Below are 14,514 nucleotides of genomic sequence, written 5' to 3'. Positions count from 1 at the left end.
ATCCTTAAACTTCAGTTTATCATTTCTTCCCTGGAAGTCCCTGTATGAAGCAGTATTCTTGCAAATATTATTTGCAAGAATAAAAAGATATGGAGAGATATAGGGGACTTCCGGTTTGAAGGGCTTCGGCAACAGACAGAAATCCGTGATCGTGCGTGGTTTCTGTCTGGGCTCGCCGCTGGAGCGCCCCAAGCCAGCTGGTTTTGGGGCTAAGCCACCCCGTAGAGGTGAAGAGGGGGGAGACCGCCAGCAGGGTTGAGGAGAGCCGTATCTCTCCTCCTCAGCTGGCCATTTCTCCCTTTCCCGAAGGTAGTTGCAGCAGTGGTCAGAAATGGCCACCACAAAGAAGAATTAGCCCGGAAAAGAATGTGCAGGAGGAAGATAAGAACTGAAAGTTTTGGCTGACCGGGTTAAATTGTAAAATTTAAATTGTAAAAGCAACAACCAAGGTACCCTGGAATTTAAACTTACAAAAAAATAACATCACTCCCAAAGAAGAGTCGGAAGCAATGAAGGAAAGTGAAAAGGGCAAGGTTTGGCTTTTTTTCTTCTTCTCTCTCCTTCCCTATACTGACAACTAAGAGACTTAAATAAGAAATTGGAAAAATCCGATTTGACATCAATAGGCAATTAAGCTGAAAATAAAACAAAATGCCAAAGGGATAATAAAGATTTCTGGACATTAAAAACTTTCTTTTTCATAAACAGGAAGGGAGAGAAAAAGAATAAGGGCAGGGTCTGGAAGAGGGAGGAGACTGCCTGGAATTAAAAATAATCTAAAGTAAAACTTCAACAAGACTTCTAAAAGATACATTTTAACTGAAACTTTGCAACTAAATAGTAACCCCAGGAAGAGAAAGTGAAAAAAAAAGCAAAAAAGAAACAGCTTGCATGTATTTGGATTATTTGGTGATCTTTGGATTTTTGGTTATTATATTTGAATGACTAAAATCTATTGGGTGGTTGTTTAAAAATTTATACAATGGCAGCACTTCTGGATGAATTGAAAATGGAACTTAAAAAGTACAAAGAAGATGCACAAGAAGGTAAGGATTTTTTTGGCTTCGTCTTTCAATTCTTAGCAATGGAGATTTGGAAGTATGAGAAACAACAAGAAAAGACTGCAAAACAAGAAGACTGGGACAAAGAAGAAGCCATCTTTAATGAACTATGGGGAAGAAAAAGGAAAGGGGGGAAAGAGAATGGAGAATTTAAGACTTAAAAAAACAACCAAAAAAAAGAAAAATAATTCGAAAAATAGCTATAATACTGGAAAGCAACAGAAAAGGGGAATACAGAAGAGAGAAATAGAGGGGGACTTCCGGTTTGCAGGGCTTCAGCGGCAGGCAGGAATCCATGATCGTGCGCAGTTCCTGCCTGGGCTTGCCACTGAAACGTCCCAAGCCAGTTGGCTTTGGGGCTAAGCCACCCCGTAGAGGTGGCGAAGAGGGGGGAGATCCCAGCAGGGTCGAGGAAAGCCGCATCTTTCCTCCTCAGCTGGCTAAACTCCCTTTCCCAAAGGCGGTAAGAGCGGCGGTCAGAAATGGCCGCCTCAAAGAAGCACTCATCCAGAAAAGAAAGTGCAGGAGGAAGTTAAGAAATGAAAGTTTTGGCTGACCGGGATAAGCAGCAACAACTAAGGTATCCTGGAATTTAATTTTTTTTAAAAGATACATCGCTCCCAAAGAACAGCGAATGAAAGTGAAAAGGGAAAGTTTTTTCTTTCACTCTCCTTTCTTACATTGACAGCGAACAGAGATGAATGAGAAATCGGAAAAACCCACTTTGGCATCAATAGGTAATTAAACTAGATAATTAAATGTCAAGGGGACAATAAGGATTTCTGAACACTAAAAAAACTTTTTTTTTGCTGTAAGTGGGAAGGAAGAGGAAAAGAATAAGAGCAGGATTCGGAAGGAGGAGACTGCCTGGAATTTTAAAGAATCTGATTAAATCCTAACAAGACTTCTAAAAGATACATTTTAACTGGAACTTTGTAACTAAATAGTAACCTCAGGAAGAGAAAGTGAAAAAAGAAGAAAGTGTTAAAAGAAACAGCTTGTGTGTATTTGGATTGCTTGGTGACTTTGGGACTTTTGGAAATTATATTTGAATGACTAAAAACACTTGGGTGGTTGTTTGAAAAATTCTTTTTACAATGGCATCACTTGTGGATGAACTGAAAATGGAATTTAAAAAATACAAAGAAGAGGAACAAGAAGGGAAGGGCTCTCCTGGCTCCGTTTTTCAATTCTTAGAAATGGCAATTTGTACCTATGAGAAACTACAAGAAAAGACTGTGCAACAAGAAGACTGGGACAAAGAAGAAGCCATCTTTGATGAACAAGTAACTTTACTTGGGGAAGAAGGGGGAAAGAGAATGGAGACTTTAAGACCTAAAAAAACAACCAAAAAAGGGAAAAATAAGGTGAAAAGTGGATATAATGTTAGAAAGCAACAGAAAAGGGGAATACAGAAGAGGGAAATGGAGGTGAAGAGACCAGGGGGTAGAAGAGAGAAATAGAGGTAGAGAGACAGGGGGTAAAAAGGGGAGAGAGAAGAAGAGAGGAAAGAAGGAAAGGAAAAGAAGTTACAACGGACCGGAGCAAGATATAGAGAAACAGGACCTATTTAAAGATAATGGGTGAAAATCTAACTGAAAAAGAGATTCTGTAAAGGTACATAAGATTGTATTGTTATATTAGTAATAGAAATAACTTTAAAAAATTGGAAACAACGTATGATTAACATGAGGGATAAAATAGTGTAATTTAGTGAAATGTTTGTTAATAAAATGTGAAATAAAATAAATGAGAAAATTGAATTAGGAAGGAACGGGAACATTTTAATTAGTTTTTTTCTGGGAACTGCTCGACATCCAACTCAGGCAGATCCCACACGAAGACGACATCATCATCTCGGGCGACCTGAATGGTCATGTAGGGCGGGACAAAAACGGACACCAGTGCCACGGTGGGCACGGCACAGGCGATACGAATGAGAATGGCCAGAGGATCCTGGACTTTGCCGACTCCCATGATATGACCATCACGAATACCTGCTTCATTAGGCGAGAATCTCAACTCCTCACCTACCATAGCAGAAACGGGAGCCACCACACACAGATCGACTACATCATCGTACGACGAAGAGCCGCTAAAACGTGCTCAACGCCAAGGCGTACCCGTACGAATCGAGCAGTCAGCACAGGCCGCTGATGGCGAAGATCAGGATCAGCAAGCCCAAGACCAGGATTGACAAAAGAAATGCAGACCAGCCACGAATCAAGTGGTGGAACCAGAAGAAGATGGCGGGACCCCTCATCAAACCGGAGCAGTTCCCGCAGATGGTCGACGGGCCACAGGAAGCGTGGTCCATGCTGAAGAGCACTGTTCACACTGCCGGCTGCCAACAGCTTGGTTGCACCAAGCCAGGACGGAGACGCATCGAACGAGATACATGGCTCTGGACACCGGAAGTACAAGATGCCGTACACCTGAAGAAACGGCTCTACAAGGCCTTTCTTCAGGACAAGACCAGCGAGAAGCTCATGCGAATACAAGGCGGCCAAAAAGGCAGCCAAGAAAGCAGTAGCGACAGCCAGAAGCTCCCACTACGATGACATCTACGAGAAGCTGAACACGCGAGAAGGCGAGAATGAGATCTACCGCCTAGCCAAAAGCAGACACAGGAAGACCCTGGACACTGACCAGTTTCATGGGATCAACGACGAAAGGGGAAATTTGATCGTCAACCCCAGAGACGCTGCGGAGAGGTGGCGGCAATACTTCGAGAAGATCTCCACCGAGGAGTTCCCACACCCACGAACCCCGCGAGGTGACCCAGTTGAAGGCCCAGTCTCAGGCATTTATGCCAGCGAGGTCGCCGACGCCATCAAGGCCATGAAAACGGTAAGGCAACAGGACCAGACGACATCCCTGCCGACTTCTGGAAAAAGGCACTACCGGGCTCGGCATTGTGGCTGTGCGAGCTGTTCAACAACATCGTCTCCACGGGAAAAGTGCCACACGACTGGTACCGCAGCACCACTGTTCCGATCTGGAAGGGAAAGGGCAGCCCAGCGGACTGCTCCAACTACAGACCGGTCAGGTTACTGTCACACACTATGAAGATCTTTGAACGCGCCCTGATAAGCGCATTCGGGACACCGTCGACATCAGCGCCAACCAGGCTGGATTCACCAAGAACTGCGGCACCACCGACGCCATCTTCGGTGTGCGGATGCAGATGGAGGCTCACAGAGAGAAGAAAATCCCGCTCCACACCGCCTTCCTAGACTTGGAAAAGGCCTTCGACCGAGTCCCGCACGATCTCATCTGGTACGCACTGCGAGACCACGGCGTGCCTGAGCTGCTCGTACAATGGGTCCAACTCCTATACAGATGTCACAAAAGCCGTGTAAAAGCAGCAGCTGGGATATCAGAGGAGTTTAATATTACCGTCGGCGTACACCAGGGCTCTGCTCTCTCACCACTGCTGTTCATTCTGGTGATGGACACAATTACACACGACCTGTACACGCCCGCCCCATGGACGCTGCTCTACGCCGATGATGTGTTCCTGGCCAACCTGTGCAAGGCTGAACTAGAGCACCGAGTCCAACAGTGGCACGACCGCCTCGAGCAGTTCGGGCTCCGGCTGAACCTAAAGAAGTCCGAATACCTGACCACTGACAATGAAATGACAGGCTCCATCCACGTGAACGGGCAGGAGCTACCGCGCGCCTCCACCTTCAAGTACCTGGGAACTACTCTTGGGGAAGAAGGCCTACTACAAACTGAGGTGGCAGCCAGGATCAACGCAGCGTGGGGCAAATGGAAGTCCGTCACGGGCGTCCTCTGTGACAAGAAGATGCCGATGCGCCTGAAGGCGAAAATCTAAAACTCTGTGGTGCGCCCGTGGCTATATACGGCGCAGAGTGCTGGCCGACGACCAAAGAAGTCGAAAGCAGACTCCAGATAATGGAGATGCGAATGCTCCGATGGTCGGTAGGCCTCACCCTACTCGATCGCGTCAGGAACGAAGAAGTGCGTAGACGGTTCAACGTCGTGCCCATCCCCACGGTCATGAGGCAGTCCCGGCTACGATGGTTCGGCCACGTGAGCCGCGCCAAGGAAGAATCCATCATCAAATCTGTAATGAAGGTGACTGTCGGAGGAGCGAGACCGCGTGGTAGACCTAAACAACGCTGGATGGACACGATCAAGGCCGATCTAGAGATCGCGAAGGCAGACCCGACACACGTGGCAGACAGAGAGGTGTGGAAGCAGTACTCAAGGACATTAGCGGACCTCGCCCGAGCGCGAGACAAACGCTGAAGAAAAAGAAGAAGAAGGGAACATTTTAATTAGTTAATGTTTTATAAAATATAAGTGATGGGGGAATTAATTATGGAAAGCTTATAATTGTTCCCATTGAAGTATGATATTTAATTGAAAAGTAATGTTACAGAAGTTAAGACTTTAATGAATATTAATATTAATGATAGAATTGAATTGGAATGGAATGTGTTTTTTTAATTACATACATTTATAATTTTTCTTTTTTTAAGAATATAGTGTGTATTTTAAGAATGTACCAAGCAGAATCCGAATGGAAGTTATGTATTATATTGAATGTTATAACTTTAGGGTATATATTGAAGCCTAAATAAGAGTTAAATGGATAAACTTAAAAGATATAAAGGCGTCATACTCCTATCAGTAACTACAGAAGAAATTTTGTTTAATGAGAAAAGATAATAGATAATTGAAACAGGACAGACAAAAAATACAAATATAATGATTTGAATTGAGATGAGATAATTAAAATAAAATTGAGAAAATTAAAAGAGGGGAGAAGCTATGCAGAAAATGTAAAATAATAAGAAGATATGGAATAGAATATAAAAATGAGCATGAACCTGAATTGTGTCCGTACGAAGAAATGTAACCCGGGATTATGCTGCTTTCAAAAAAGATGTTTTATATATTTTTTTTTCTCTTTGTGAAAACTCAAATAAAATTTACAAAAATAAAAAAGATATGGAGAGATATAGAGAAGTTTGTTCCTATTACTTCCATTTAGTTCATTTTCTTTTGTTATGCCTTAATTTTTTGGTATACTATTTCTTACTATTACTATTACTGGTATACTATTTCTTGCTTTATATAACATTTCTTAAACCAAAAGGGAATAGCATGATGGAACGGACATATTTGAGATTATATTTGTAATCCCTTGGTTAGAATGTTGGTTAAAATTCCTAGAACAAATTTCAACAACCTCAGATTTGTTAATGATACCGTATTGATGGTTGGAGGCAAGAAAGACTTAAGGAAGAAGGAAATGCAAAACTTCGCCTATTGCTCAATATTAAAAAAAAAAAAGGCCCAATCTAACACACATAGTCAACAATGGACTTAGTCTTTATAGGCTCAACAATTTACAGGAACTCTAGCCATGAAATAAAGAGAAGTTTGTTTCTTAGGAGAAAGAGAAGTCTTTAATGAAAGACAGCATTATCAAAAACATTAAAGTGCAATCATTTACATGGTTAACATAGCCATACATCATCAAGACCAAGGTTATTCACAGTTGGAATATTTGACGAAAAATGGACACCATCACAAAGGTTAAATTTTTAAAAATCCTTTCTATTATGTGAAGGAGAAATACAACAACAAAGTTTATATGTTTGTGATATATAATATGAAAGCAAGAATCACAAGAATCTTAAGCCTGGTTGGAAAAAAGTAAAATACTTAGGAAAAAGGCTGTCAGGAAACAAGATGGTTTGATATTACCATTCACAACACAATCATAACCTTACAAGAATGCAAAAAAAATGTTACTGAGACAATCTTCATGAAATACAGACTAGCATCCAATTATAGTTTAATCAGAGTGAAAAAATATAAGAAAATATTCATTTTTAGTATCACAACTGAGCTTGTTGTCTGCATTAGTTTTCATCCTATCTGTAAAGCCACTTTGTGTTGTTTACCAAGGAATCAGAAATCTTTACCCATTTACCACTAATCATACAAAGTTCTATCAACAGGTCTAGACTTGTCTTTTGATTTTCTCTGTATTGATATATAAAAGAATGGACTGCAGTATATTTTATAAGGCTCCCATGGCCACTACAAAAGGTGTTTCAAGCTGTCACTGCTAATGAAGTATTTGTATGTGTATTAATTAAATTTCTCAGTCATCCCGGTAGAGTTGTCTGGAAATTAAGTCATGGCAACTGCATGGTTGGCAGTGATGGGATTCAAATATTTTTACTACCGGTTCTGTGGGCTTGGCTTGGTGGGCGTGGCAGGCGAAGGATACTGTAAAGTCTCCAGTCAGAAGTGGCATTTGCCGGTTCTCTGAACAACTACCACTACCGGTTCTCCAGAACTGGTCAGAACCTGCTGAATACCACCTTTGATGGTTGTTTTAAGAGGTTTTGCTGCTTCTCCAAAATGGAAGAAGCTACTTAAATAAGCAATGAAACCTTTTGAACCAACAAGAAAGGAAGTCTACTTGCCATGGCTCAATTTTAGATATTTGTACATGTGTGTATTTATTTTCCACAGCCAAAATGTAGTCAATGTATGTACTGCTAATAAATAGACTCTCCTACTAGGATCTCTTATTAAAAGCATGTATATGCTTTAAAGTAATAATATATTGTCAACGAGAGAAATGTTTTATCAAAAATCTGTATCTTCAGCTATTGCTTATATTCACATCAGTATGGAGCCAAACTGTATTTAGTGATATGACCACACATTATTTTTCAGGTTAAGCAAATTTCTTCAGCAAAGTTACGTTTTAATGATTTTTTTAAAATACAAAATAGTGCATATTTCTTCCAGACTCAAAGAAAGAATTGTTCATAGAAGTATCTGTGAAATAAAATAGATATGTATTTTGTATTACAGCAGTATAACTATTCACCACTGGGAGAGACTAGATGGCCAGTTTCATTCATGTCGGACCTTGTGAAGTGGTCTAAGTACCCCGGAAGATTAGATGTTATATGCACTGTATGTACAACCCTTTTGTTTTCTTTTTAAATGAGGGCTTCTTATGCCTCATAAGTTACAGAAAAAACAAAATTTGTTTTCTCTAATGCCTCCTAATGGTCTATAGTGATAATCACTGTACAGCAATAAACTCCAACGATCAGCTGCTGGGCCCGCCTGCCTCCATACTGACCTTTATTTACTGCTTATGAAGCTCAGCTGCATCACGCAGCACAGCGGATTGCCGCGAGTCAGCTGTTGAAGACACAGGGAGAGTGTAGGAGTGCAGGAAAAGGTCAGTAGAAAAGCCTCTTTGTGCACCAAGTGCACATTTGCCCTACCCATGCAGAAAGCGTGCGTGCCTGTGCAAAACATGTCCACCAAGTCACGCCCACCAAACCGGTGGTAGAACAATTTGAATCCCAACACTGATCAGAAATATGTCACAGAGACCACTGCAGCAGGTTTGCTTATAAGTCTTTGGCAATTATCTGGCAACTGGGAATTGCACTGAATATGTCATGACATTTAAAGCAGCTATTATCATGGGGTTCCAAACAGCTTGCAGTACATTTCTGAGATTTATTCATTTATTATATGTGTATACCTATGAATCAGTAGAGTTTAAAATGCTGGTTCTGAAATGTAAAGACATAAGAACATGTTCTGCAAATGAGATTCCACTCTGAAGAGCTGCTTCAAACAGATCTGATTCTGAGATGGTATATTATCAAAAAGACTAAATGAATATTCAGTGTAATTTCCAAGGCAGGGATTCTCTCAAGGGCATTTTTCCCTTTGTCTGAATGTGTGGGAGGAGGGGATAAAAGAGAGAAAAAGAGAGAGACAGAGACAGGAATCAGGACGTGTTTAATAATGTTCTGTCTTCAGAATTTTTTTTCCTTGAAGAGGTTTTCATGGCATTTGCTTTGTTTTCTTTTTGGCACCAGGTATAAACCTTATCATGTCTTGCAGTTTGGGATTTTAAAAAATCTATTGCAGGTAATCCTCGATTTATGACCATAGTTGACTCCTAAATTTCTGTTGCTAAGTGAGACATTTGTTAAGTGAGTTTTCCCAATTTTACAACCCTTCTTGTCACGATTATTAAATGAACCATTGCAGCTGTTCAGTTAGTAACAGTTGCTAAGTAAATCTGTCTTTCCCATTGACTTTGCTTGCCCGAACGTTGCAAAAGGTGATCACATGACCCTGGGACACTGCAATTATCAGTCAGCTGCCAAGTATCTGAATTTTGATCACGTGACCATGGAATGGCACAATAGGTGTAAGTGTAAAAAAACAGCCAAAAGTCACTTTTTTCAATGCTGTTGTAACTTTGATAATTAAACAAACCATTCAGTCAAGGTCTACCTGTAATGGGTACATTAAGTTAATGCGTGTGTGTGTTTTGATCTTTATTATTAATCAAACAAAACCTACAAATTCAAATGAGCAAAATGAAAATACAATGTGACGGGGATGATGGGCACATTAGTGCACTTACGCACATCCTCTTAGGAACCTTTTTAAATTTTTAAATTAAATGTGTGGTCCACAGAAGTTAAGAGAATTAAAACTGTAAAAGTCAGTAGCTAAGACAACTGAATCAGGCAAGATATTGCAGACTTCGACAACTCTGTTACCAAAATTGATTTTTTTTTAATTAAATGTAAACAATGTAGGCTGAACTGAAGGCTGATCAATAATTGAATAACCTAACTGAAAATTTTTAAAAAGCCCGTACTATAATAGCAATAATACTTCATGGTACCAATAGTAAATCAAGATCAGTGCAGTTGCTTATGAAAATACCCATCTGTATTAACTTACCCACAGAAATGGAGGTTTCCTAGTTCCCTAAGGAAGCTAAGGTCAACATGCAGAGGTAGTGTTGGGCAATGCATTACCTGAACATTGCAGCTGTTCAGTTAGTAACAGTTGCTAAGTAAATCTTCCCCATTGACTTTGCTTGCCCTATTCTCCATAATAAGTTAAGAACAATTATTGTTTTGCATTCTTCCTTAGTGGACAAAATCTAATTTAATGAGGAATATGATAGTATATAAAATATTTGCCATTTTTTCTTCCGTTTAAAAAAATGGAAATAGAAAAAAATCTTAACACTTTCCATCAGACTGATTTTAATAAACATATAATATTCTCTCCCCCACCCTCCCTCTCCCCTCAGCCCAGCCCAGCCCAGAGAGTTATTGTCAGTAAAATAGGAGGCAGAAGTATTACATATCTGTATTACACCACTTGAGTTAAATATAAAAAGGCAGGATAAAAATCTAATCGTTAAACTTGAAAAAATAACCCAATATATACAGTAGAATTTCTGGTCAGGAACGTTTGACCACGACCAAATCAGGTTCCGACCAAAAATTCACATTTTTTTCGTGGCCGATTTCTTCTTCTACTCCATTTTTTTGTAAGCACCAAATTTCCAAAATTAGGTTCAGGTCATGACCAAATCGGGTTGTGACGAAAGTTATGGAACAACTGTGGTCCTGACCAGAGGTTCTACTGTACATTTAAAAATGTAAATAAATAAGACATACTCTCTCCAAGCAGGAAAGAAACTTAGGGGAAAATAATTCCAAGAAGAAAGAGGTGGTCATGGGACACAAAGAATAAAAGAATTGCAACTTTTGTAGCATTCCCCTACATTTATAATTATGTTTGTTCATTAAGGGATCTTCCTGAGATTTAGGAAATACTGCAGTGAAGTTTTTTTTCCTATATCAAAAATATTGAGTATGAGTCATAATAAATCTGCATTGTCCTAAGAGTGGAAGAAAGATCTTTCATCACTCTGGTGTTAACTTTCCAGATCGGTAAACCTCAAAAAATGAAGTTTCATAACAACAACTTTCCCAACACAGAAAATGTTTAGAAATGCCTTTCTAAAAACTGTGAAACAAATTCTATTACTTTCATATTATTCCCTTTCCATATAAGCAACACTATGTTAATGCAGAAAAGGTATAATAAGAAAGAATGAGAAAAAAATTCAAATCTTATGCTAGAAACAGTTAAAGAAAACACTAAATGTACTGTACACCAACAACATTCACTATGTTTCCACACCCTTCTATTCCAACCAAAGTACTGAAGTTGATTTCCCAAAATTTCAGTTTGATGACTGAAAACAATGGAAGGAAACAATACAGCTCAGCAAAGTTGCTAGGTATTAGTTGAATTAAGTATGTATCTCCGTTTTACCTGATAAAAGTATTTCCTAAAATGTATTGAAATCAATTTCAGGATAAATAGAAGTTCATATTTGAAAAATTCAGCTGGATACAAATAACTATAATATTTTAGTAATAAGTGTACTTTTCAAAAGAAAACTGGATTCAAAATTTTCAGTATTCCGCAGTGTGTGTGCATCAGAGAGGAATCTCTAGAGCCCTTTGGATGTTGCTAAACTACGACTCCCAGGAATCTTTATTATTTGCTATGATATGGCTAGGATTACTGGAAGTTGTAATTCATGTCAATGTAATTCATTGTTCCTGTGAGTGGGGAAAAAATAATTGCAAACAGAAAAGTACAAAATAGAATTTTAAGCTTTCTCCTGGCATGCTAATTTTCTATATATACGCATTAAATTTTTGATATGAATTAAAATCAGACATTAAAATTTCTACATATAATTTTCTATAAAAGCTGAAACAGCTGTATTATGAAAGTGTTATTACAATACCAGTAGTCCTTGACTTATGACAATTGAGCCCAACATTTCTGTTGCTAAGTGAAATATTTGTAAAATGAGTTTTGCCCCACTTTATGACCTTTCTTGCTGTAGTGGTTAAATGAATGACTGCAGTAGTTAAGTTAGTAACATGGTTGTTAAGTGAATCTGGCTTCCCCATTGACTTTCCTTATGAGAAAGTCATAAAATATGATCACATGGGATACTGCAACTGGCATAAATATGAGTTTTGTCTGAAACTGTCTGAATTTTGATCATATGACCATGGGGATGCTGCAACAGTAAAGTGAAAAAGTCATGTTATTTTTTTCAGTACTATTGTAACTTCGAAGGGTCACTAAACAAATTGTAAGTGGAGAACTGCCTGTATATTTATTACTTTTTCTAAAAGTACAGCTTGATTTACACTAATAACGTAAAACACAAATATTTTATATGAGAAAAACTCATGTTCAGTCCCAGACTGGAAAATAAAGGGATTGCCAATTCAGTTTAAACAAAAGTTAACAGTCCACTTATAGCTATTACTTATTCAACATTATACCAGATCACTATTTGCCAATAAATGTTCTCATGTAAATCACTATTTCAAATCATTATGAACACATTTTATTCCAGGCGTATTTCATGAACAGGCCATTTTCAACACAAACATTAATTCCTACATCAGGAAAGCCACAGCAAATAACATAAAGGTGCTACAGTGTCTCAGATGTCATAAACCAAACATTTAGACTGAGAAGAGGAAAAGCATAGGAATCCAATTGTGAACTGTGTATTCCTTCCTAGCAGACACAAACTGGGTCATCAAGGTCCATGTCTGTCTTGGCCCAGAACAGCAGGTACCATATCTTGAAAGCAACATGCACTGCCTTCCCTTGCAAAATTAATGACAAGAACGCTTAACCCAAAACAGTGCATCAATGCTCTCATGGATATATATCTATGGCTTGCAGAATTTTAATTAAACTTGTCATAAATTAGAGGGCTCCCTCTCCCCTCCAATCTTTACATTCATGTTTTCTTTATCCTGTTTAATCATTCCCTTTCCAATCTGATTTTTCAGCAGATAATTAATCTTACACAGATAAACTCAATGAAGAAAGAAAGAAAAACACTAAGGGTACCATCTTCTGGTCTGCAAAGTATCTCAAACTATTTTTTTTAAACTTGACTTCACCTTCATCAATAATGAATGTTGAGACAAACAAGAAGTCTACAGACAGATTCAGTTGCAAAGTACGTCCGAGAGCCACTCGAGTTCAAATTCCCACTCCCTCGTGAAGGTCTAAGGTCATCTCAAAGCCCTTTTCTCTCAGCCCATCTTTACCCTCCAGGATTGGCCGCAGTGTGAGATAAAAGATGTGAGCTAGATGCGAATCCACCACCTCCACCCGCTTTCCTTTGGGATATCGAAATTAAATAAACGAAGCCAGGTTTGTGTTGGCAAAGCGGGCCGAGCACTCGACCGACACCGTCTGAAGAGAATCCGATAGCACGTTTCCGACGCCCACGGTTTACGACATTTCGTCGAAAGGTTAAGGGAAGCTTGTCATTTGGAAGACTCGCCCGGATGCTTTGCTACCGCAGACCCAACAACGTCAAGCCGCGCAGGCTGCAACCACGGCCGACTCGAGAGAATCCACTGACAGGCCAAGAGGCGGGACGGTCGCTCCGCAGCCCCGGGAAGGAAGGAAGGAAGGAAACAAAACAAACCCCAGCCTCGCCCCGAGCCGCTGACAAGTCCAGAGGAGGAAGTCAAGTGTCAGCCGCCCCCACCTCCTCGACCGGAACCGGGAAGCGTGGGCCCGACCCAAACCATCACCTCACGCGGGGTCCGTCAGCCACGGCCGCCCCAGCCTCCCATTTCACCACACCCGGCCCTGTGTCCTCTGAGGAGCCGCCGGCCACCTCCCCGCGTATCGTTACCTCTCGAAGAAGTGCCTTAAGACCAAGAGGCCGGCGGCTAGCGGGAACGCTGCCAGAAGGTGACCGACGCGGTATGCCTCGGGGGTCTTTTGCTCCAAATCGGCCCACGTCACGTTGACCGGAAACCAGAAGCGCTCGTTCCACAGCCAGGCTAACACGACCGCCATTTTCCCACCCGCCCCACGCTCGACGCCCGCCCGGGCTCCCGCTCTTTCCAGCAGCGGCCGTCGCCGCCACCACTAGAATGTCTCGACTGCAGCCACCGGCGCGAGGAAAAAAGGCGGTAGCGAACGAGGGGGTGGGGCCTGGGCAGTCCCCGCCCATCTAGCTTCCCGAGAGGAGAGGTCAAAGCCGACGCCCCTTTCTCTACCCCTTCGGTATCGTTAGGGACAGCAGGGCGCATGCGCCTCGTTGACGCTAATTCAGCAAGCGGGAGGCCCGGAATTTTGATTGGGGGGGGGGGTAGAGGAGGGATGGGAAGAAAGCCGGCCTGAGGAGTGAAGGGATGGGGCTCCGCTGACCAACTGAGGCCGGGGGGAGTCGGCGTGTAGACCCCGGTGGGCGGCGGAGTTTGCCGACCTCGTCTGAATTCCGAAGTTTCGGGGAGGGAAGAAAAACACAATCCCGCAGGAAGACAGCGGGGAAACTGTCCGGGGGAGTTGGATGACTTAGTTTCTGCCTTTTACGGTTTCACCTGTTCCGCCCAATTTGATAAGCGGTTCCCTTCATTAATGAAACCCTTGGAAAGTAGAAGGACCGCGACTGAGTCGCATGACACACTGCTTTTTCTTCAGCATGGTGAAGCGTTTATGGGCGCGACGTGAGTCAGCCGCGTGGCTGCTTCAG

The 14,514-nt window shown here is 41.2% G+C and overlaps 1 protein-coding gene across 1 annotated transcript in view; it reads right to left on the bottom strand.

The window, feature by feature from the left end:
* The window catches only part of CERS5 (ceramide synthase 5), a 45,445-nt gene extending 31,358 nt beyond the window's left edge, over positions 1-14,087 (bottom strand). The window contains exon 1 of the mRNA XM_087922989.1: positions 13,669-14,087. Coding sequence (XP_087779115.1) covers positions 13,669-13,835 — 167 coding nt within the window. The 5' untranslated portion in view covers positions 13,836-14,087. The remainder of the gene's footprint in view (positions 1-13,668) is intronic.
* Between the last annotated feature and the right edge of the window lie 427 nt (positions 14,088-14,514).

The sequence above is a fragment of the Pseudonaja textilis genome, chromosome 2 (genome assembly GCF_049901715.1).
Source record: "Pseudonaja textilis isolate UNSWEBS1 chromosome 2, rPseTex1.2, whole genome shotgun sequence".
NCBI lineage: Eukaryota > Metazoa > Chordata > Lepidosauria > Squamata > Elapidae > Pseudonaja > Pseudonaja textilis.
The sequence above is the reverse complement of the archived record's forward strand: the minus strand, read 5'-3'. Positions and strand labels throughout refer to the sequence as shown.